General features: G+C 42.3%; 1 protein-coding gene across 1 annotated transcript in view; it reads right to left on the bottom strand.

The window, feature by feature from the left end:
• Window positions 1-17937, bottom strand: part of LOC126234529 (brachyurin-like) — a 40354-nt gene extending 22417 nt beyond the window's left edge. The window contains exons 1-3 of the mRNA XM_049943223.1: window positions 17847-17937; window positions 11315-11414; window positions 5488-5638 (exon numbers count right to left, since the gene is read on the bottom strand). Of these exons, the coding sequence (XP_049799180.1) occupies window positions 5488-5638; window positions 11315-11414; window positions 17847-17891 (296 nt within the window). The 5' untranslated portion in view covers window positions 17892-17937. The remainder of the gene's footprint in view (window positions 1-5487; window positions 5639-11314; window positions 11415-17846) is intronic.
• Window positions 17938-25429: the final 7492 nt, after the last annotated feature.

Raw genomic sequence — 25429 nt, 5'->3', positions numbered from 1 at the left:
TAGACGAAGCAATGGACGTCTTGCGGACAGACCACTCTGCTGTAAATGGCGTCGAATGGTACGCGCAGACACTGGATGATGCGTTACAGACGCAATGTGCTGTGCTATGGTTCGGGATGTCACTGAGCGATCCGTCACTGCCATGCGCACAATTTGCCTATCAGCACGTGCAGTGGTGCACCGAGGTGAATGCGATCGACCACGTCGGTCCGTCGTACCCTCCTTGCATCCAACGGTCACATATCCGCATTACAGTTGTTTGGTTTCGTCCAACACGACTAGCGATTTCTCTGTATGATAATCCACAATCTCGGTAAGTCACTATCCTTCCTCTGTCGAACTCGGATACTTGATCAAAAGATGTTCGCTGTTGTCTACGAGGCATAACTGATCGTCTTGTGAAACAACCACAAGGTAAACACACGTGCCGAACGTACACTCGTCGAAATCTCCAAGCCTTAAATGGCGCTATGAGGTGGCGCCACAGGCGCGCGTGATGTGCGTCTACGCTGAAATTCTAATCAGTTACATATCTCATCGCTTTAAACCCATGGTGTAAATTTCACTTGATTCGGATGCTTCCTTCAGGGTGTTGCATTTACGGTGGCCAGCAGTGTAGATCGCTGGAGCAAAGAGGCGAACCTAGGGATTGTAAAACAGCGCACGTCTCTCCCATTTCCGAGAAGGCTCGTCTACAGGTGCACATAGATGCACGATATATCGTTGGCGTCAATCTGTCGCAGAACTGTGGAACCTGTTACATGTTCATGTGTTGTGACTGTTTTGGAGAAGGAAAACTCCTCCGTAAAAATCAATCAGAATTCTGCGAACAGAGATCTTGCGAAACTCACCCGCTGTGTTTCTCCGTGAGATGTACAGCGCTGGTGACATAGGCGCTCTGGTCGATGCCGTGTTCAACTGCCGGAAGGCGTCTTATACTGTGCTGCACTGTTTTTTACTGAAAAACACGAGCTTAGCGAGTATCAAACCAGACTTACGACTGGATTCAAGACTTCCTTGCAGACAGAACTCAACACGTCGCTCTTGACGTAACAAAATCGACAGATGCAAAGGTAATTTCCATAGTACCCCAGGGAAGTGTGATAGGTCCGTTACTTTTAGGATGTACCTAAATGATCTAGAAGAAGGCGTGGAAGTTCTTTAAGATTGTTCACAGAAGATGCCGTTGTGTATAAGTGAGTAGCAACGTCAGAAGACAGTAACGATTTGCATAAGGATAAAATAAGGGAAATCAGAGCTCGTACGGAAAGACATAGGTGTTCGTTCTTTCCGCGCGCTACACGAAATTGGAATAACAGAGAATTGTGAAGGTGGTTCGATAAGTCCTCTGCCAGGCACTTAAATGTGATTTGCAGAGTATCCATGGAGATGTAGATACGAAGAGCTAATGGATGATGTACGTTAATAAATGCAATATATTGCGCATAGATGGGAAAAGAAATCCACCGCTTTAAAAGTACAGTATTGGTGACAAATTGCTGGAAACAGTACATGCCGTAAAATAGCTTGGAGTAACTATCCCGAACGACGCTTGGAAGAATAAACCGCATAAAACAGCAGTAAAAGCAATTAACAGACCAATTAAAGAAGAGGCTGTACAACGCTTGCTCGACTGAATTTTTTAGTGGTGTTCATCGATTTGGGACCCTTACCAGGTTGGATTGACACAAGAGGTAACGATCCAACGAAGAGCGCTGCTTTTGCATCACGGGATCGTTTAGTCGGTACGAGAGCGTTGCAGAGATGCTCAATAAATTCCACTGGCAGACGCTACAAGAGAGGCGTTACGCATCACAGCGAGGTTTACTATTGTAATTACACGAAAGTACTTTCTGGGAAGAGCCGAACAACATGTTATTTCCTCACTCATTCTCGCGAGATGAGCACACCCAAAAAAATTCAGGAAATACAAAGGATTACGGAGAGTCACAATTCGCACTCGTCGTTCACTAATGGAGCAGGGAAGGGGACATCAGTTTGCGGTGCTACAAATGCCAACGTCACCTTCTGGTGGCTTGGAGAGTGTTGATGTAGATGTAGACTCAGACGCCATGTGGTATGGTTTCAGGATGTCGGTTCTCTCTCGTGCGAGAGCGAGAAAACTACCTTGATCAGCCGTGTGACCCGACTGCAAGTTCATCACCAAGATGAAGAAGACGCTGTATTCCCTCGGTTATTAAAAATGCTTCTATCGATTTGTTTCACAACTCCTGAATTAGTGTCAGGTGGGCTTTCGCGGTCTCCTAGCGCAACGGCTGGATCCACACGCTAGCCTGGAATCCAACATTTGCATTTACTGGCACAGATCCTTTCTTGAGCCCAAAATGCAAGTCTGACAACAATTTATGTACTCAAAAGTTAGTTTAGATTGACAAAATAAATTATTGGTCATCATGCTACATTGTGATGTGAAGAGCTTTACTAGTGTTTCTTTGGGAAGACATCCACTGTATCATTCCAACTGCTGTTCGTCAAGAAACTCCTGATCCAGATCCATGTCAGAGAGGAGAATTGGCTGAATGGAGCCCCAATAACATTGGAAAATAGGGCAAGGTGATGAGCCTCAAGTGCACATTTCTGTACAATGCTCAGTGAGTCGCATGTGATAGGTTTCGACACTAAGATTAACATCTAAGTTGTCTTGTAAGGACCTTATATGTATAGTAAGCCTGAACGCTATTATAGTCAAAGACTTTTTATTGAGATATTACTTGCTAGTGCTTTAAGCTTATTTCGGCTCCACTGCCATTGTCAAGCTATCTGCAAACATATGGAGTTGTTAGTGCATATATATCTACGTCTATTCGTAACCAATAACCAGTCCTTACATACGTGTTATAGTCCTAATTACCGTAACACAGTTAACCCTGTCGCTGTCTCATACTTTGTACTTCTGCATATCACGGGTGTAGCACAGACAAAATTGTTGCTCTCTAGATAAGTAATGGCTCAGGAGAGGAATTTATTGCTGAGCAGTATATACAGAGACCAATTTAATATTTTCCCCCAAATCACGACCCTTTCTGGTGCGAAAAATTGTTACCATGGACAACTGGAGCGACACTAGCGCTCCAATGGTGATAAAGCAGTCACATGCGTATTAGTTTTTAACTTACTTCTACTTAATTAACAGAACAGTTGTTATAATTTAGCGTTACATGCTTTAATAAGTTACCAAGAGACATGAATTATCGTGAGGTACATGTAAAAAAAGCAGAATCACATTGATTCATATATATAAGCTACAACTCTTTCACGATGAAGTACTTTCGAATGTATCTACAGGGTGAAATTTACTGAACTATATGAAAGAAACGTAAATAAGTTACAAACTATTGTGTGCACACACTTTATTCGACACGTATATGTAAATACAGATATTCGGATGTAGGTTATGACATGTTGGAATACCTGCCAAAACTGACGATGATGTGCTGCAGACGAATCGCTAAATTCTGCATGACCCGCTGACGTGTCGGAACATCGACGCTGTAGATGACCTCCTGAATGGCTATTTTCAGCTCAGCAATGATGTTCGTGTTATTCCTGTACATATTGCCTTGAATATAGCCCCCAAAGAAGGAATAGCATGTCTTCATATCCGGGAATATGGCGGCCAATCGAGGCCCATGTCAGTGGACTCTGGGTATCCCAGAGCCAGAACAAGTGGCCCCAAAGTTCCCCTCACACTTTCTTGCTTGGATGGGGTCGAGCTCCTTCTTGCATGAACCACATCTTGTCGAAATCAGGGTGAGCTTGGGTAATGGGGGTGAAATCACCTTCAAAACCTTCACTTACCGTTGGGTAGTCACGGTATCATCAAGGAATATCGCACCGATTATTCCGTGAATGGACGGACATTGCACACCACACAGTCACCCGTTGACGGTAAAGAGATTCGTCCATCGCGAAATTCGGATTCTCAGTCCCCCAAATGCGCTGATTTTGCTTGTTGATGAACCCATTCATAAGAAAGTGGGCTTTGTCTTTAAATCTCTAATCTAAACCACATTCATATCAAATTCCCGTTCGTCAATTCTGTGGACAATAATGTTGGCGGAAACCAACCGCTGTTCCATGGCCCTGGTTTATTTCTTCGGACAAAATACTATCAGTGAGTCGGAACAACGGTTACAGTCGACTTCGACTCGCACACCTGTAGCTTACTCACAACCATCCAGCAAGGGCTGCGAGAAAGAACATGCTAGGCTGTGCTGTGAAGATGTGTAGTTTTATTTTCCTTTTCGCAGTAAGTTTTAACAGAAAACAGGAAAGCTGTGTTATGGCTAACTTTATAATCCTTCCTATTCGTAAATCAAAACAATGCGAAGTATTCAGTATATTTTGGACAAATGGCAGCATCGCTCGTAAATACTGAAATCCTTTATTTTGCAGATCGAGTTCGGTCACTGTAATCATCTGTAAAATAAAGGATTTCAATATTTACGACCGGTCCTGGTATTTATCCAAAATATATTGACAACAATACGGTATTGATGGACACGGTTCTCAGTGGAGTTATACATCAATGCGAAATATTGTCATTAAAGGTACTATCCTCGCAGATCCAATAGCTGTAATGGTCTCTCTCATACCCAGTGTTTACGCCATGTATACCGATTTACCCATTCATTTTGACTTCTATTCTTAATGAAGGTTCCGTTTGTAATAAGAATACATAAGGTAAGAGGGCGGTGCAGAGGAGATGAGCAGAAAATGGGGGAAGAAGTAGATATAAAGGAGGGATAGGAGGATGTGGACCGAGAGATGAGGGAGGAGGAGATGGATAGAGAGAGAGTGAGGGATAAAAGATATATAGGGAGCAGGGGAAAGATGATGGACAGCGATAGGGGGAGGAGGAACAGATGGTCAAAGGAAGGGAGAAGAGGAGAGAGGTAGAGAGCGAGAGGGGGAGAAGGAGACGTGTATACAATTCCCATACATGTTTAGCAATTGCAAAGATTGTTATAAATATTTCCTGGGTCAGTTTCAGTTTGCCCGTCCTCTTGGAAGTCCCTGCTTCTTCAGATTATCAGTAGCAAAAGTCACTGGCCATCTGGCTCTGTATGTGGTTTCAAAGGCTAATGTTATCCAAATAATTGTCGATCTAGAAATGAAGGTTGTTTAACAAGTAAGATTTCGTTGCCAGCCGGAGTGGCCTAGCGGTTCTAGGCGCTACAGTCTGGAACCGTGCAACCGCTCCGATCGCAGGTTCGAATCCTGCCTCGGGCATGGATGTGTGTGATGGCCTTAGGTTAGTTAGGTTTATGTAGTTCTAAGTTCTAAGGGACTGATGACCTCAGACGTTAAGTCCCATAGTACTCAGAGCCAAGATTTCGTTATGTTGTTGTTGATTAAGCGCGTCGAGTATTGGTATTATTTACTCCATGCTTTGGTGATTACGGGTGATTACGTTACTTTTAGATACAGGACGCACGAGTATTGCTACAAAATGTGTCTACTTACGCGTCGACGCAATGCGCAGCGGTGAGGACGGCGGTGGTCGAGATGAGGGAACCGCCGCAGAAACCGGAGCCGTCGATCATGAGGCCCGCTTGGAACGGGAACTGGCCCTGCACGGCCCGCGAACCTTGCACCACGCGCTCTTCTGCGGATGCTGCGGAAAGCAAGCCATCTCATATAGGTACTGGGAAAGAGAAATTCTTTGTTCAGGTGGTCACGACCGAATTCTCTTGGGCCTCGGGGGGAGAGGGGGGGGGGTTACGGAGACCGGAAGAAGCGAGCACTGCTCACTGTCCCCGCCAGAGTGACAATGCAAGGTGTGTGGGTTGGGGTTGGCGGCGGGGAGGGGGGGGGCAAGGGGGAGGGAGATTTACTTTCCTCATGCACTTGTGGCAGTTTCGTATCTTCTGTGACAATAAGAAGTGCCACAGGAACTGCTTCGTCATTGTTTGCGAGGTATACTAATTAAGAACGCAGCACAAAATGGCACCACAATCACTTCGTAATACGTATTGCACAAACAGAAACGCCGTTTTTCAGATCGTTAATGTTGGCAGCAGTCGGACGCAACATACTCGCCGCCCGAAGTCGACCCCCTCCTACCGATTCAGGAGCAGTAATTCAGAACGTCATAAACGAATAATGGAAGTATCTCACTGGTGTGATGAGAGGGAGGGGTTGGCAACAGCGATAGTCTCGAGTTCACGTCTCTGTCCGCTACGAAATCCTAATATGTCAGGAAATTCTCAGCTAGTTATCTTTTAGTGGTCACCTTGTAACACTTATATCGATTAGTAGTAGGTTTTTATCAGGTAACTGTGTATCTACGGTAATGGAGTGTGTGTTCTTTGTTAGTTGAAGTCCTTGATTTGTGACAGGAGATTAGACTGTTATAATGTATATATGGAAAAAGATAAATGATTGTTCAAAATAATAAAATTTGGTAATAGATGTATACTTCTACAAAAAAAAAGAATGTGTACTGGAAGCTGGTTTATGCTTACGGCATTTGTGTTTGTAAAATGTGAAAGAGGTAGGGAAGGGGAAGTCCCTTCGCAACGGAAGCGGCACGGTGCGATGTAAAATGTGGTTTTGGCGGGCGAACTGTGTGGCTACTTGGTGGGAACGGTACACATCGACGGTGCCAAGGGAGGTAACTGGAAGCCGTTTTGAAAAGAATTTTGCCTCTGATGTGGATTTGGCTGTTGCCTAGTACTCTCGGCAATTAGTAATGGCTCTAACACGTTAAAAATCTGTCGCCAAGAAGTAATTTTATATACCATTCAAACATCAAGAGCCGTGTGTACAGTTAGCCTCCATGTCGCTTGCCACCACAACTTCACCACTGCTCCACTAACTTCATGCATACAGATATGTATCAGAGCATGGACCAGTTAATTTGTGCGAGTGATTTTAATAATAATCATAATGCTATAAATCTGCGTTTGGAACCATGACTTCCATCCTGATCATGAACCTATGCAGGGTCCTCTCCTGTTTCAAATAAACTAGTGATTTATTTATGTTGGTCAAATGTGCAAAGATTAGCAAAAGTTGAAGTTAAAACCACAAAAGTGAAGATGGTTAGAAATTTCCTAAAGTACTCTTAGTATAGTGAAAATATCGTTTCGCAAAAATACAGTCTCAGATTGTGTATATGTTACTGTCTAAAATAGCTGCATCACAGGTGATGAAAGGGGCAAATAAGTTACACTCATTTGAAACTTAATTTAGTCTCGAGTACTATCATGGATGATTTGTTTTTTGAGTTAATTGAGTTCAATGTTGAATAATTTGCCTTGAAAAGTAAAATATAACCTATCCCAAGTAAAGTTAAGAAGTGAATTTGTTTTAATTAGTCTTTTCAACTGAAATATTCATAGACTTAACTAGTGATATTATACCAGTTTATGGGTCCCCACCATTTTCGTCTCATATTAGAAAGATAATTGGAATATCATTGCTAATAAGAAAATCTGATAGATTTCTATTAATGGGGGTACAAACAATGTAATTGTGATATTATTTGTTAGTGGTTGTCACATGTTAGTTAAGTCAGAACCCCCTCCCCCCCCCCATGTCCTAAATTTAGTTCTGCACTTCTTGCAGTAACATTTCAGTACTGGTTCATGTAATAATCTTGAGTGTAACTGTTATTAGTATAAGTTTGGTACATTTTTGCTTTCCGTGATTTCCAGTTTGTGCATTATTGGTAACTGCTGCTATGCACAGCTCAGAGTGGCCTGAGTCAGTTTGTATCCTGTGTGATATTCAAAGGGAAATATTAATGAAAGTAACTTCAACAACAACTATTCAATTTTCTTAAACATATATTTCCGAATTATTGGGCTTAATTTGGCGGTCGACCGTTCATTTTTTCATTCTTATATGAATTTTACTACTTTCATTAACCCCAAAGTTAAAGTCTGTTTAGTTTTCTGTTAGTTGCAATATATTCAGTATTGCAGTCCGATACCTTTATCCATTAGATACACATGCAGTCAACATTCCCAAATCCTCTCAGGGGGTAACATTAGCTTGTGTCACGACAGGTTAGTGTTACACGTGGCTTTTCCCGTGACAGGACTTTATGTTCTGTAGTTAGGGAAGAGTGGCGTATAATGTATAACGAACTAGTGTTATAACATGGATATCAACGATTTAGTGAACGAGACCACACTGATTTCATGCTCTAACAGTAAGATCGATTACTTTGGGGAGTGACAGCTTTTCCCGTGACAGGACTTTATGTTCTGTAGTTAGGGAAGAGTGGCGTATAATGTATAACGAACTAGTGTTATAACATGGATATCAACGATTTAGTGAACGAGACCACACTGATTTCATGCTCTAACAGTAAGATCGATTACTTTGGGGAGTGACAGCTCTTAGGCAGTTATGTGTAAGAAATTTGCACCATTCGTCTTTCCACTGTAAAAGAAGAGTTTGACAAATATTACTGGTGAAATTAGTTGAAGTCGATAAGACTTCACGAGAATTTACGAAATTCACCGGCGGACTCTGCAGGTGAATGAACTTTAGTTATCAGTTCGGAAGATCCCCTGAATAGAGAAAGGTAGGGTTGCCTTTCTTCAATTCTCCTTCTTCGTCTTCTTCTTTTAGAATGCAGAGCACATAGTTCATATCGGCCCCTACTGCAACTTTGGTTGAAAGTAGTCACGGTCACACTGAGGATGCCTGTTACAATATTTTTCCGCTTGCAACCAAATGGTCACCTCTATACGATCTTATAGGGAATGCTCTAAAATTTCACTTACAAAATTATAAGACCTGCAATGGCGACCGAGTGGACAATATTCTGAATTAGAACCCATGTCCAGAAACGTATCGTTTCCGCGCTACAGCTATTTGAAAACATGTTTGATGCAATAAGTTAGTCATGGTGGGAGTGATTACGTCGGATCGACTAATATCATTTGACGTCTGTTGTATCTTTCTGCCCTGGTTCGAGCCTCATTCATGTGTCTGTGACTGTTACAGCGACTGGTTGAGTACACGTTTGCACAATACCAAGAGTATCTGTCAACGAGTTCTTTGTCTGTCAATGAATAGAACTGTAGAACATGTTATGCACTCGGTCGTGCCTAATAAATTAATTGTGAAAATGGTCGCATTACCAACATGTTATCAAATGGCTGTAGTACGGAGACGGTACGTACCGAAACATTGGTTCCAGTTCACCATATTATCTACTCATTCACCTCTAAAAATCCTAGGAGTTTGTAACGGTAGTTTTAGAGTATGCTATTTATCTTAATAGCAGATCGTACATGCCGCCAAAATGCCAAAACAAGTCCAAATGCAGCTTCGACTGTCATCCCTTTATTAATAACACAGTGATGGTTCGCATTCACTCGACTTGTACTCATCATAAGTAAACAATAATTGTCATTATTCGACGACGAAGACACATACTGAACAATTGCATCGTTCTTCTCTGGGATATTGTCCTTCTTAACAAAATGAGATTGTGTTACGTGTTAATCGACACGAACACTTTTCATACGAAGTTTTAAGGTCTCCTCACGTACATCGTAATGAATGGAAACAAAGTGAAACGAATCCACATTGTTCGATGTTTGAACTTGGTTAGTTCAAATCGTTCAAATGGCTCTAAGCATTATGGGACTTAACATCTGAGGTCATCAGGCCCCTAGACTTAGAACTACTTAAACCTAACTAACCTAAGGACATCACAGACATCCATGCCCGAGGCAGGATTCTAACCACCGCGGTTCCCATTCTAAAGGATATTTTTGGCTCAGAAACGGGTGGTTCGGCCAATAAATTGTACCGTAAAGGAACAGTTCGGAGACGATTATTGTTTGCATGAGCGACACAATGGAGGCTAGTATAAAGCAACATCTATGAGGCAATGACCTGGAATCATCTAGCCTGTCCCAAGTCCGGACATTTGGGTGAGATAGAACGTCGACCCCAGAGCCCGACATCGCTACCTTCTCTAGTTTAAAAATGGGCTGCCATTCGTCTACAGACAGACGTCTCACTGCTATACTTGCTATAACAGTACAAAGGTTTTCACAGTTCCTTTTAGTTATTCTGACGATCGCATTTTCGTCGAGACGGTCTTATGTGTATGTGGCTGACGTAGAGCTTTGGCAGCCTGCACAGTGAACTTCATCTGAGTGTGTTACCTAATCTGGTGATTTCTAACAACGACGAAACGCATTGTTGTTAAATAAAAATAATTTCGCAACCAAGATTATTTTATTTTTAATATAGGAATTGATAGTGGTTCAAATGGTTCAAAAGGCTCTAAGCAATATGGGACTTAACATCGGAGGTCATCAATCCCCTAGACTTAGAACTACTTAAACCTACCTAACCTAAGGACATCACACACACACCCCTAGACTTAGAACTACTTAAACCTACCTAACCTAAGGACATCACACACACACACACCCATGATTCGATTTCTGAATCGAACCTGCGACCGTAGCAGCAGCGCGGTTACAGACTGAAGCGCGTAGAACGGCTCGGCCACAGCGGCCGGCGAATTGATAGTGTGTTGAAAGGAATGTTATTAAATGAAAATTAGCGAAACTAAAACGAAGGTACTTGAATTAAATCAGGTGATGCTGAGAGACTTAGGTTTGGAAACGAGACTCTAAATGGGCCAGATGATCTTTCTTATTTTGGTAGCAAAATAAGTGATGTTGACCCAGGTGGGGAGAATATATAATGCAGATTGCAATTACAAGAAAAGCGATTCTGAAAGTGGGAAATTTCTTAGCATCGAACATGGATTTAAATGTTAAGAAGTGTTTTCTGAAGGTATTAAAATGGAGTTTAGTGTTGTACATAAGTGTATCGCGGACACTTAACAGGTCAGACATTACGAAAGTTGAAGCTTTTGAGATGTGGTGCTACAGCAGCACGCTGAAGATTTGATGTGCGGATCAGTCAACTAATGAGGAGGTACTGAATCATACTGGGAAGAAAAGCGATTTGTACTACAACTTGACAAAAAGAGGCGATCCGTTTATAGGATCAGTCTGTGGTATCAAGAATTAGTCAGTTTGGTGAAGTAACTGGTGTCGGGTAAAAATTGGAAACCCAGGTTTGACTACATTGAGCAGGTTAAAATAGATGTAGGCTGCAGCAGTTATGCAAAGACGAAGGGTTTTGCACAGGATGCACTAGTGTGGAGAGCAGCAGCAAACCAATCTTCGGACTGAATTGATTGCAACAGGTTCCGCATGTTGTGAAAAGGCCGAACTTGGAACCAAAGACGTAACTACTCTCCTAGATTTTATATTGTTCTCTCATGCACTCTGTCACTTACCAGGGATCCTCTTGGTTGCAGGGGGAGAAGGCGGCGCACGCGGCAGCTTCCTGAGGTGCGACTGGGAGTGCAGCCTGGCGGCCCGCCGCGGGTCCGCTGCCTGGAAGAGAAGTCAGTGGTCAACACAGGACATACGTAACCCGGCAGGAGACCGTCTTGAACCTAGCCGTGACTTAACTATTGTACGTCCACCGATACCAGAAATCTATTTACCAGGGGCTTCCAGGAGATGGTCAGCAGATTTTTTTAGTATTGTTAGCGGCAACATCGATGCTGAGGTGGTTGCTTCTTTTTTTGCTGTATGTGTTACTTATGGTGTGTTCGGTAGTTCAGAGGTCAAGTGGTGTTCCGCGAAAGATTAGTAACGTTGTATCCAGAGCGCTGGGCGATACATTTGAGGATGGATATACTGTACAAGTGTCAATAAGGCTGGTGCAAGTAAACATAATCAACAGTTGAACCTTGTACGTCTTACCTACCACGATCAGCGGTGTAGCTCTTATACTCACTTCTCCTACGATGATACCAACCAATGCTCTATGAATTATGGCACTAGTGATCTACTGAGTCCTATGTTTTCTGATCAGCACCATCGCCAAGCTATTGATGTGATTGCAAATGGACCACGACTAGTCAATCAAAATTTCACTGGTTGGGGAGCCCATTGTTAGCGTTCCTGCGTCGATGCAAATGAATTGTTGTTATCTAACAATAGCATGTAAAGCGACTAGCTACACGGTGGTCCACTTATCTGCTGTTACAGTGGCAAGTGAAACTCATAATACTCCACAGCTGAGTAATGCCTAGATACACGCTTTTCTACACTATGATGTAATGCCTTAATTATCATGGAGCCGTCTGTACGAAATAGTACAACATCACTTCAAACTCTGTGCAAAGCAAATGGTTCAAATGGCTCTGAGCACTATGGGACTTAACTGCTGAGGTCATCAGTCCCCTAGAACTTAGAACTACTTAAACCTAACTAACCTAAGGATATCACACACATCCATGCCCGAAGCAGGATTCGAATCTGCGAGTGTAGCGGTCGCGCGGTTCCAAACTGTAGCGCCTAGAGCCGCTCGGCCACCACGGCCGGCTGTGCAAAGCAAAAACGAATAAAAATAGCAGTATAGTATATGTATCTTGCAAAAAAAGAAGTTAGGAAACGACATTTCTAGACACGAGACTGCATACACAAACGATGTCGCTAACGCTCGTCTTTGTGTGTGGTGTTAGACTCGGAAGTCCAATTTCAGATGACAGAAGAATTTTCAGAGCTATTAATTGCCCGGGAACTGGAAAAAGAGATGGTGGCGTACGAGTTACTGATAAACATATTTTCACCAGTGTTCTGCATTGTATTCCAAATCTCGCAGCAGTGTGTCATGGTCTAAATACAGAATAAAAATATTAAAAGAGAAACTACTGGTAAGGCAGAGGAAATACTCGATATAAACTCGCACGCATAAACGCAACACTGTACAGACAATCAATTACAGACGTCAGAGCGAACCACAGCGCTCTGTATGAATAGGTGGTGAGCTTAGCGGCAAGTGATACGCACATTGACTTGCTCAAAGACCAGCAGGACAGCAATGAGGCGTGGACGAAGGAGTGTCCTCCTGTGGCTGTCGGGGTCAAACCGCACCATCTCAGCAGAGGCGGTATGTGCGGTGTTGGGTGTCTTCCCAATCGACACAAAGATCAGACATGGGACCGCATGCTACTGGCTAAAGAGAGGAAGCCGTGAAAAAATCAAGGAAATAAAAGCGGAAGGCATTGAATACTTGGCGGCTGGTTGTCTGGCAACAGGAGACAAAGGCCGTGATGTGTACAACTTTTTTCCGAACGTCGGGGAACGGTTACGGGTGAATCGTGCCAACTATGTCAATCCCGTCCATGACATGGTTCATTTCCTGACTGGCCATGGCCCATATCCAGCGAACCTACAGCGCTTCTCACTTTCTGGGACCGCAACTGCCAGTGCGGCGAACATGGATCCCCTGAACACATCGTATTGTACTGTGAGCAGTACACACACAGCCGAACACAACAGTAATTGTAAGAGAAACACTACAACACACACTCAGCGGCTTACAGAAATGGGGAAAACTAAATGAACTAGTAGACCATATTTATAAGAGAGAACACATCATCTATAAGAAGATGAGACTTTACTGGCATCGTAGCAGACGTCAAAGAGACGACTGGGTTGCTTCAGATGATGACTCCCGTACTACGGACTCCTCCAACATCGACATAGACGACATAACACGTGAAGAAGAACTTGTAGCCACCCAAAATATTGGAATGTTAAATATAGATCAAACCAGAGAGACATATAGGACGAAGAAAAAATGCTGCAAGTAGGGATCGGCATGCGATTCCTCATCCAGGTAAGACAAAAGTTTAGATATCAAAATCAGATCGGGCACATTTTGAAAACAGATGTATGAAAACGAGGAGCTGGCAACGGTTACATGGTGCAGTGCATTCTATTGTACAGAGAAACGTGTACCACTCTGCATGTACTGTACCAGCCGTCGTAGCTCACTGAGTACACTTGTGGGACATCAAACCCACATCCACCATGTAGCTATGATTCAAATACTTGTCAAGTTCCTTTTTTACTTTTTAGACGTCTGTTCCCCAGTTCTCGTCGTTTATAAGCAGTACATAATTTTCCCGCATGACAGTAGCCTATCGTATGTGTTTATAACTGCGCAGTGCACAGCCGTAAATGGTCCTGTCACGTTCATGTGGGTCAGCTTCCTTATGGAGTACACAAATGAAGAATACATCGATAGGCTTTTGGTGCCAGGCGCATCCGATAAAGAAACTGCTGCTGCTGCTGTTGCTGCTCATACCTACGCTGCACAGTACTACCGAAGGCGCAGTTCCGAAAAAGTCGCCTGGAGCTACGCCTTCGGGAAACGGGTAATTTCGTCCGCAGGTAATGAACGGGGGTCGTCCAAAGACTAGATGTACTCCGAAGACTGAAGACGTAGTTGTTGAAACCGTTCACCAGGCACCTCAGCGAAGTACCAATGATGTTTCCAGACAGTTCCAGATGTCTCAAAGACCGGTTATTGAAGTGTTACACGATGAAAGAAATGCATCCATATCACTACACGATATATCGACACCAGCGGCCGAAAGACCGCATTCGACGAATACAGTTTTGTGAATGGCTTTTGCACCAATATAATCAACATTTTATAAATAACGTGATACGAACTGACGAATACAGCTTCATTCGTGAAGACGTTTTCAACCTCCACAATACCCATTATTAATCGGAACACAACCCACATGTTACCCGTAAATGTGGCTTTTGGGCATTCTTTGCCATCAACCTGCGGGGTGGAATTGTGGAATGAGTGTTTTTTGGCTCTTACTAATTTTTTTCTTGAGTCATTAATCTGACTGGTCTGATGCAGTCCGCCACGAATTCCTCTCCTGTGTCAACCTCTTCACCTCGGAGTTGCACTTACAACCTACGTCCTGAATTGTTTGCTGGATGTATTCCACTCTCTGTCCTCCTCTACAGTTTTTAACTTCTACAGCTCCCACTAGTACCATGGCAGTTATCCGCTGATGTCTTAACAGATGTCCAATCCTCCTGTCCCTTATTCTTGTCAGTGGTTTCCATGTATTCCTTTCCTTGTTGATTCCGCGTAGAACCACGTCATTCCTTTTCAGTCCACCTGATTTTCAACACTCTTCTATAGTATCTCCTCTCGAACGCTTCGATTCTCCTCTGCTCTGATTTTCCCACAGTCCATATTTCACTACCATAGAATGCTGTGCTCCAAACGTACATTCTCAGAGATTTCATCCTCTAACTGAGGCCTATGCTTGACACTAGAAAACTTCTCTTGGCCAGGAATGCCCTTTTTGAAAGTGCTAGTTTGTTCTGTATGCCCTCCGTGCTCCGTCCGTCATGGGTTATTTTGCTGCCTAGTTAGTAGAATTGCATAATTTCATGTACCTCGTGATCACCAATACTTGACGTTAAGTTTCTCGTTGTCCTCGTTTTTGCTACTTTTCATTGCATTCGTGTTTCTTCGATTGACTTTCAGTCGAGTTGCTGGATGATTTGGATGTGCCCTTCTATCGTACGTTTCTTTGCAGTACTGTGTCTGACACATTACAAAAGGTTCCACTTATGCTGGTGACAGTCATGGTTTCAGCATGATGATCCACCGCCACACTTTGGAACGAATGTGCGTAACTAATAAATGAAGCTCTTCGAGCCAAATGGATTGGTCCATTGTTCTAATCTCCACGTTCCCCTGACCATAGTCCACTACATTTTTATTCGTGAGGTTACTTACCCCGAACAAGTTTCTAGTACTTCACCCATGGATGTACATGACCTGATAGTTCGCGTCCACGCCGCTTCGGCAATGGTTGGATGCAGATGTCTTGCGTAGGACCCAGCGAAGTACTATCCCGCAAGTGGCGAAGTGTATGTCAATGTAAGGTGGTCGTTTTGGACATCTTCTCTAAAGATAAAATTGCTCGTACATGTATGTACTGGATCTGTGAATATAAGCCTGGACGTCAGACATACTGAGTGGAATTATTGTGTGTAGCATAATGTGCAATCCAGTGTAACCTGCCTATTGTGTCTTTTGTGCCTCACTGGATACTGACGATGTTACTATATCCACTATTTATTTTCTATTGGCTTTATTTGTGTCATAGACGAAACAAAGTGAATCGTTTGCGTGAGTAAGAAGTTCATGTTATGTCTTAATGTTTAAATAAAGATAATAGTAACGGAAAGATGTATACAAGACACCACATTGTGGAAGTATAAATTAGATACTGCTTGACGCTTTTACCGAAAAAAAAAAATGTTTGTCGCGAACAGTATTCGCACATTGACGAGTCTGAATATTCATTCCGCACAGCATTACCTCGTGTCACTGAGCTAACGGGGCAGCTCCAGTAGAGCGCCGAGTTCATGCTGCATGTTGTTGGTCATGCCGCAAGCAGTACAGCGTTTCCATAGCCTCGTTTTTAAAATCGTATTTCTGTTAAGCCTATTGGTGACACTAGGTTCTGCTAGATACACTTTTGTTTTGAATTGGGCTGAGAAATCACATGCGCACCGACAAGTATGACATTTTTCTTCACTCTGCATGTTATCACATAATCGTAGCCGGTTATTGTACCAGACGCCTCCTTAAATCTGTTATTATAATAACGTAGATTTTCCTGCACTTAATGTAAATTAGGATAAGAGTAAACACACAATAAAACACTTGAAGAGACACTATACATTGCATAAACAACACATATCAATAGTTACCCTTTATCACATAGTGTAAAGACACGATGTAGAATGTGTAACGTAGTGTGGCTGACAAACTTCTAAAACACTAACCTATGATTAAGCAGACTATCATATCAACATCCTTTAGTAAGTAAACTTGGGAGGTACTGCCGGGGATGTCGGACTCGAGGTCTCATTCCGAGATCTCATTCTGGGGCAGAGCAGGTGAAGGGAGCTCTACTACACAGATCCTGTCCCCTTATATTGATGTTCTTAAATCAAAAATGTTTTATAATTTTCTGTTTCCAAGATATTGTGCAATAGTTTTGTAAGTATGATGCAGTTTCCATTTACACAAAGAACGAGGACAAAAGATCTGCACAAGCCCTCCCCCACCCCCCCCCCCCACTCCCCCTCCATCCACCACCCACGAGGAGCCCATGGCCTCAACTGCGTAGCATGAGTGCTGCACAGTGGAAACCACTGGTCCTAGCTAATCTTACCGAGTGGACCACTACAGGCCATACAAAACATATCAGAAGCTTGGCGATCGCAGCATGGAAAATAAAGTGTCTCTTGAAATGAAATCATATGAAATTTGTGATGATGATCCATTCTTTGGATGAGAACGTTAAACTCGACGGTACCCTTGGTATGCCATTGGGTTTCATCCTACCGCTTCTTGCATCATTATGCAGCACTACATGCACCTATACTGAAGAGATCCCACACAACCCTGGCACAGCCATTGGAAAGGGGCCGTTGTTCGTACATAATGGAAGCCTCTCGAGGCGTCCCAACTAAGAATACCGTATGGCCATTTCTTTCTTTCCACATATGATTACAATTTTAGTGGATCAAATGTTGGAGAAAAATAAATACATCTACATTGTATCTGGTAAGAACCTGCAGCAGAAATGTCCACAGTGTAACAATCTTAGTAGTGCATATTTTATATGGTTTTAAATTAACGGCATGTGGAAAATAGTTACAAACTGATTCTGATTTTACGAATCTACTACAACTCATTGTATTCGAATTATTGGTGCTTATGCGAAAGGTGCACCACAGTTTTGAAATCATTGCCTCCTGGGCATATCAATATCTGAACTCTAAGATAATACTATTTAATTCAAATCATTTGCAGTACAATAATCCTACTCATAAAATAATCTCCACTTTCTAATTCCTTGTTCTTACAACTTTCGTAAAGATTTATATCAAAAAATTTTACTTGACACTCACCAGCGCAGAAGCCAGTAACAGAATAACCACTAAAGCGCACTTCATGTTGGTCACCAGTGCGAAAGACGTGATGTGTAGCTGTTTTATACACTCAGAGCTTCGGGCACCATATGTTCCGCGACCTTGGTAATTTCCACTGCCGTGCTCGATAAAACAAATCTGATAAATATATACAAGCTCGTCACTCTGATAATGAAAACAATTGATCTCAAGTGTCTGTAGTTGGATGAGGCGATTTCAGATAGCCCTAATTAACTCGTATGGTCACAAATTGAAATTAATGTACACTAAACCATGTAGCGCCATGGACGTAAACGATAACGCAGGCTACAGTTCATGCTGTGCCGTAGTGAGGTCAGCGAAACACATCAAATTAGCAAATTATTTATAGAGATATAATCGATTTTTGTGAGAAACATCAACGAAAGAAACCTGAATAAATGGAACATGGGTACGGAAGGGCTAAGAAGATGTCGTTGTAAGATTTTTTCCTGTTCATCTCTACCGCCGTGATCTCTAAAAATTTAGTTTGTTTACCTGATAAGTCATCGGCAAGGTGGTTCTTCCAGTCGGGTCTTTGAAAAATAATTCATAAAATGTGAGGCATTTTTAGTCACAGAAGCACAATAACCATTCAGAAATATAGCGGTTTCACGAAAAGTATTTCTTCTTCTTCTTCTTCTTCTTCTTTATCTTTGATAGTCTATGTCTGTTCACTGCCGGATATAGTCCTCCTCAACATGTTTCTATTGTTTCCCTAACTTGTGGGTGTCGGTAGTTGCCAGGAAAGATTCTTGCCAAATGTTTGTGTGATTAATGTCAGTGCAATGCATAAATTGAACACCATTATGAAGAACAATAAGACGAGCAATATGTGCCGGAAGAAGGAAAGAGATTCACCATCTTGGAAGCAGAAGTAGAAAAGGCACTGAAGGAGATGAAGAATAGGAAGGCATGTGGAATTCATGATTTGCCAGCAGAACTGTTGAAGAGTTTGGGAAACAAGACAAGAAAAGAAATCGTGTACCTCTGTAACGAGATATATGACAAAGGGGAATGGCCTGATGGCCTGAGGATTTCTTTCCAACAGTTATGATACCAAAAGAGAAAAAGAGAAACGCTAAAAAATGTGAAGAGCATCGGACCATCAGTCTAATTTTTCATGCAGCTAAAGTCTTGCTGAGAGTGTTGAATAGAAGACTATATGGCAAGCTGGGTAGAGGGATTGCAGAGGAGCAGTTCGGATTTAGACGAGGAAAAGGCACAAGAGATGCTATTGGTCTGTTAAGAACTATAGGGGAAAGATATAGGGAAAAAGGTAGAGAAAACTTTGCTATTTTTATAGATTTAGAAATGGCTTTTGACAGAGTTCAGTGGAACAAGCTGATGGATATTTTGAAGAGGAAAGGAGTAGATTGGAAAGAGAGACGACTGATACAGAATCTATATTTACACCAGAAAGTAAGGATAAGGATCGGAAATGAAATGCCAGAAGGAAGCAGCATTGGTCGAGGTGTTAGACAAGGTTGTTGCCTTTCCCCACTGTTGTTTAATGCACACCTTGAAGAGATTATTGCAGAAGGCTTAGATGGGAAAAGAGCAATACGTATTGGTGGAAAGAGGATAGAACGCATAAGATTTGCTGATGACATTGTATTAGTGGCAGAAAGTGAGCGGACGGTGAATAACATGCTGAAAGATCTGAATGAAGCTTGTGTGGAATATGGGATCACAGCAAAAACAAAGATTATGGTCATCAGTACAAGAGGCGGACTGTCCAATATTACAGTAGCACAATCAACCATTAGCCAAGTAAGTGCATTTAAATATCTTGGAAGCTCAATAACAGAACACTTGAGATGTCACCAGGAGGTGAAAACTCGAATTGCTATATCAAAGAAGGCATTCAGCAGAAAGAGGAGACTGTTATGTGGCAAATTAGATACAAGTCTAAGGAAAAGGCTTGGCAAATGTTTTCTCTGGAGTGTGCCACTATATGGGGCAGAAACATGGACGCTGATACGAGAGGATGAAAAAAAGTTAGAAGAATTTGAGATGTGGATGTGGAGGAGAATAGAGAGGATAAGCTGGATGGAAAGAGTGAGTAATGAAAGAGTATTGGAAAGAGTTGGTGAGAGAAGATGTCTGTTGAATGTTGTAAGAGAAAGGAAAAAGAACTGGTTGGGACATTCATTGAGAAGGGAGTGCTTGCTAGCAGATGCTTTGGAAGGATTGGTTTGTGGAAGAAGACTGAGAGGAAGAAGGAGGCACAAGATGATAGACGACATAAAGGGAAGAGGAAATTATGCAGGCCTGAAGAGGATGACAGATGACCGGACAGACTGGAGAACTACCATGTCAAAACCTGCCTTTTGGCAGAACACTGATGATGATGATGATGATGATGATTATGAAGAACGAAACAAAACAAGTGAAGATATTTACACAGGACGTTTATGTTAGATGCGCAGAATATAAGCAAGATTTGTAATTTATTGCCGGCCGGTGTGGCCGTGCGGTTCTAGGCGCTTCAGTCTGGAACCGCGTGACCGTTACGGTCGCAGGTTCGAATCCTGCCTCGGGCATGGATGTGTGTGATGTCCTTAGGTTAGTTAGGTTTAAGTAGTTCTAAGTTCTAGGGGACTGATGACCACAGATGTTAAGTCCCATAGTGCTCAGAGCCATTTGAACCATTTTTTTTTGTAATTTATTAACTCGAAGATAAGTAAATTATAATTGGGATTTATAAGAGACACGCGGTAGCGGTGAACTTCACTGAAATCCTTTTCGAAAGTGCTGTGTATATAACACGTAGTATGAGACCCCAACCATGTTTAGGAAAAATAGTCTTTCTTAACACTCGTATAGGTTTAATGTTTCGAAAATGTTATATGTAAAGCTACAGGATAACAGGAAAACGTTTATTTTTGCGATAAAAATTAAACCCACAATTTTTAAAAGGTAATTATTTCTGTGTGGATTACGACACAAGAACTTCTGTGAGGATGATTCTTTTGGATACTCTTGTTTGAAGAATACTTCTGTATCATAGTATTGAACCATAGCGCGACTAACAGCTGGCCCCAAGTCTCGTGAAACACGATCTTTGGCGTGAAAGGCCGTGGCACGTTTGCCGCGAGTGGCTCCGAGGCCGTTTTTTCCCGGAGAGGCAATGACTGAAGCAGCGCGGAGCATCTTCCCGATATAAAGGAGGTGCACCAGAAACCGCGGTGGACGCGTTATTGATTTGGCCGACGACATTTGGAAGTGGGTGGTGGGTCGTCGTCATCCACGTCTCTCCTGGAGGCTCCAAGTTTTTCCACTGTTTGTCACGGCACGGGGGCATCGCATGCTCGGTGACCTGCGTTTAGCTCGTTGCTTTGGTGCTGAGACCATGCAGCATTCGTAAAGAATGATCTTGCTTTCCGCTATGAGTGTGTTAATAATTGCAACTGGTTCACTTCCTGTACCTGTTTGTGTCTTGCTGATTCTATATGGAACGTGGTCCAGCCCACTGTTGTTGTTCCCTGCTCCTGCGTCTGGCCAGGCGATTTGAGGAGCCCGTTGCTCGTATGAAAACACAGTAAGTTCCAATTGGTAATTGTCATAGAGTTGTGATTTTGTTGTATGTCTTAAATTATTGCGGTTTTGGATTGCTTGGAGTTAGGTAATTTTTTTTTTTTTTTTTTATACAATATGTCATTATCTGAGACGTTCAAGATTTATATATATATTTCTTTTTTGGAGGAGGAGGAGGAGGAAATTAGTGTTTAACGTCCCGTCGACAACGAGGTCATTAGAGACGGAGCGCAAGCTCGGGTGAGGGAAGGATGGGGAAGGAAATCGGCCGTGCCCTTTCAAAGGAACCATCCCGGCATTTGCCTGAAGCGATTTAGGGAAATCACGGAAAACCTAAATCAGGATGGCCGGAGACGGGATTGAACCGTCGTCCTCCCTAATGCGAGTCCAGTGTGCTAACCACTGCGCCACCTCGCTCGGTTTCTTTTTTGGCCTGGTAGGTTGTGTACTAAGCGGGCAAGTCGCTTTCTTTAGTTACTTGGAGCCCCAAATCTTGTTGCATCTATTTTGGTGAGTTAAACTTCCAGTCCAAGCTTGCATTTAACGTAGGTGAAGTTCACGAGCCAACAGTCTGCGTCTCTCTTCCACCTATGCTTTCCGTCCCAAGCGACAGTTAACTGTTTATCGTCTCCACCTCGTGGCGTGATCTGAAGCTGAATCTCAGTTGGCCACTGAACTTCTTTATGATACAGTGTAAGTCGAGGTTGTTACCTTGGCCAGTTACCTTATTATCTTTTAGCGACCTATCACAACTGTCTTGTCTAAACTGTCAGCGTCTAATCTGATGACTCAGGTTTTTACTCTTTTTAACTAAAAGTTACTTATCTGTTCATCAGGGTATTATTTTATGTTCGTGCCCTGTGGGGTGTTCCCACTGATTGATTACAATAGGAGGAGTGTGACGAGCAGCGTATCGGACCTGGCGTAAGTAATTTCGGGGCCGCTCGTCCGAACTACACTGACTGATGTGTGGTGGTTTCATATCAAGCAGCTTTAATTATTTTTGTTTCTTTCTAATGGATTTCTTTTACGTCAATCTGAATTATTTGCTGTATTTTAGTCAGACACATTCTAAAGATCTTTATTGCCTGCCTGTTTAGAAGACAGTTTTCCTATCAAGTTTTATTTGTTGTAAAACACTTTTATTCGGAACATTCTTGAGTTTTGTGCTTAATCGTTTATCCTTTAGTAAAGGGTCAGAACCTTTAAAGAGATTGTTTTATTGATTATCATTACTGTTCTTAAATTGTTTTATCTAATTAGTTGGTTTTGCCTCAGTGTGTCAAGGTCCTTTTGATCTAATTGGCAAAGTTACTTTCCCAGGGGAGTGTTAGTAAAAATCTTGATACAAATAATTTTCAGTCCTTATTTTGTCTAGATCATCCACTCCCAGGCAACCTTACACTAGTAGTGCGTACCAAATATATGTTGCTGACAGCAGACACCCCTTAGCACTTAGCAACGGGGTTAATGTCAGTAGTTCAACGTGAAAAGGTGAGTAAATGAACCAAGAGCTACAATAATTATCCACCATTAAATACCTAACAAAATATCATCTTGTGGTAAGAAGCTGTATATCTGTAAATTGGTGGGTAGTTGGGAGTTTTCAGAGATTGTATCTGACAAATGAATTTTCGTATGGATTCATTTTAGTTAAAATTTTGCGAATTTTTCCGATGAGATTCTATCGTCGAATAATTTCCGATTTTTGCGAACGGAAGAGACCAGTGTATTTTCAATTGAAACGTAAGTAGATCTTAAGTACCTGCATTTCTAACAGAGGTATTAAGCAAAGCGAGGAGGCATATATCTTTTTTTGATTCATCAGCCTTCTGACTCGTCCGATGCAGCTCACCGTGAATTTCTCTCTTGTGCCAATCTATTTATCTCAGAGCAGAGCTGCGCGGGGTAGCCGTGCGGTCTTGGCCGCCTTGTCACGGTTCGCTCGACTTCCCCCGCCGGAGGTTCGAGTCCTCCCTCGGGTATGGGTGTGTGTGTTGTCCTTGGTGTAAATTAGTTCAAGTTAGATTAAGTAGTGTGTAAGCTTATGGAGCAATGATCTCAGCAGTTTGGTCCCATAGGATCTTACCACAAATTTCCAATTTCAGAGCAGCATTTTCACTATGGGTCCTCAGTTATTTGTCAGATGTAGTCGTACTCCAATCTTTGGCTCACTCATCAGTTTTTATCCTCTACAGTTCCCTGTAGTACCACATGTGGTACTCGCTCATGTCTTATGTCCTATCACCCTGTCCCTTTTCCTTGTCGATTTTTTTTCCGTATGTTCCTTTCCTCGCCGATTTTCCGGAGAACCTCCTCATTCATTATCTTATCAGCCCCCCTAATTTTCAATATTTTTGTGTAGCATCCCTTTTCGAAAGCTTAGATTCTCTTCTGTTCCGGTTTTCCTACATCGTGGTTTGCTACATCCTATCATTCACTACCAACCACTGCTGTACTGCATTCTCAGAAATTTCTTCCTCAAATGGAGGCCTGCATTTGATACTAGTAGGTTCTCTTGGCCAGAGCCCACCCTTTGCCTGTGCTAGTCAGCTTTTTATGTCCTCCTTGCTTTGTCCGTCATGGGTTATTTTGCTTTCAAGATAGCAGAGTTCTTTAACTTCTACTTCGTGGGGGTACAAAGGTAGCAGTTTATTCCATGACCACAAATTTTGATGTTAAGTTTCTCACCATTCTCATTTCTGCTATTTCTGATTGCTTTTATCATTTTCCGGTTTACCCTCGAACTATATTCTGTACTGATGATACTGTTAATTCCATTAAACATATCTTGTAATTATTCTTCATGTTCACTGGGAATAGCAACCTCTTCCGTGAATCATATCATCGATATCCTTAAACCCTGAAATTTCATTCCATTCTCGAACAGCCATTCTGTTTTCGCCTTTGCTTCTGCGCTGTATAGATGGTACAGTAGGGGCGAAAGGCTGCATCCCTATTTTACGCAGTATTAATCAGAGCACTTCGTTCTTCATCTTCCACACTTATTGATCCCTCTTGGTTCTTGTACATATTGCATATTATTCGCCTTTACTTTCAGCTTACTTCTATATTTCTCAGAATTCCATTTTAAACTGTCGAACGCTTTTTCCAGGAGGACAAATCGTATGATCATATTTATTCAGTCTCGCTTCTGGTCAAATTAATTCAGTCTTGCTTCTGTTATCAACTGCAGCGTCTGGACTGCCTCTTAAGTGCCTTTACCTTTGATGAAGCCGAATTGACTGTCATCTAATAGTTATTCGTCTTCTTTTGCATTCTTCTGTATATCACCTTGTCAGCAAATCGGATGCGTGAGCTGTTAAATTACTGTGCTGAAACGCTGGCACTTACCTGCTCTTGCTCTCTTAGCAGATGAATGGCTGACATTTTTCCGAAAGTATGGCGGTAGGTCTCATAGATTGTATGCACCAAATTGATTAGAAGTTGGGTTGCCACTTCCTCCGATGGTTTCAGAAATTACGATGGAATAATATCTATCGCAGACGAGAAGGATCAGTAATACTTAACGCAAGTCTTCCAAACCGTTTATTTTAATACTTGATCTAATACTGGATCACCTATCTCTTCCATATAGACTCCAATTTCTTCTTCTGTGATATCATCAGACAATGCTCCTCCTCATACCGGCCTTCAGTGCACGCTTTCCAATCATGCGCTCTCTGTTTTTCGTTTAAGGTGGGATTTCCGTTACATTCTTAATGTTGCCATCCATGCTTTTAGTTTTACTGAAGGTTATTTTGACTTTCCTAAATGATGAGATAGTCCTTCAGACGATCACTTATGATTTCTTAGCATTTTTTCTATAGCCATTTCACTTTGACATGCATTTCCTGTGTCTCTTCATCTTCTCCTTGGGATGTCGGGATGTATACCTGAATGAGGATGTCGGCGTTGCGTTGCTGTCTATTTTGATGAGAAGAAACCTATCACTGAACTGTTTAAAGTAACTCGAATCCTACTCCATTTTAACATTTTCCTTT

The sequence above is a fragment of the Schistocerca nitens genome, chromosome 2 (assembly GCF_023898315.1).
Source record: "Schistocerca nitens isolate TAMUIC-IGC-003100 chromosome 2, iqSchNite1.1, whole genome shotgun sequence".
Lineage (NCBI taxonomy): Eukaryota > Metazoa > Arthropoda > Insecta > Orthoptera > Acrididae > Schistocerca > Schistocerca nitens.
The sequence above is the reverse complement of the archived record's forward strand: the minus strand, read 5'-3'. Positions and strand labels throughout refer to the sequence as shown.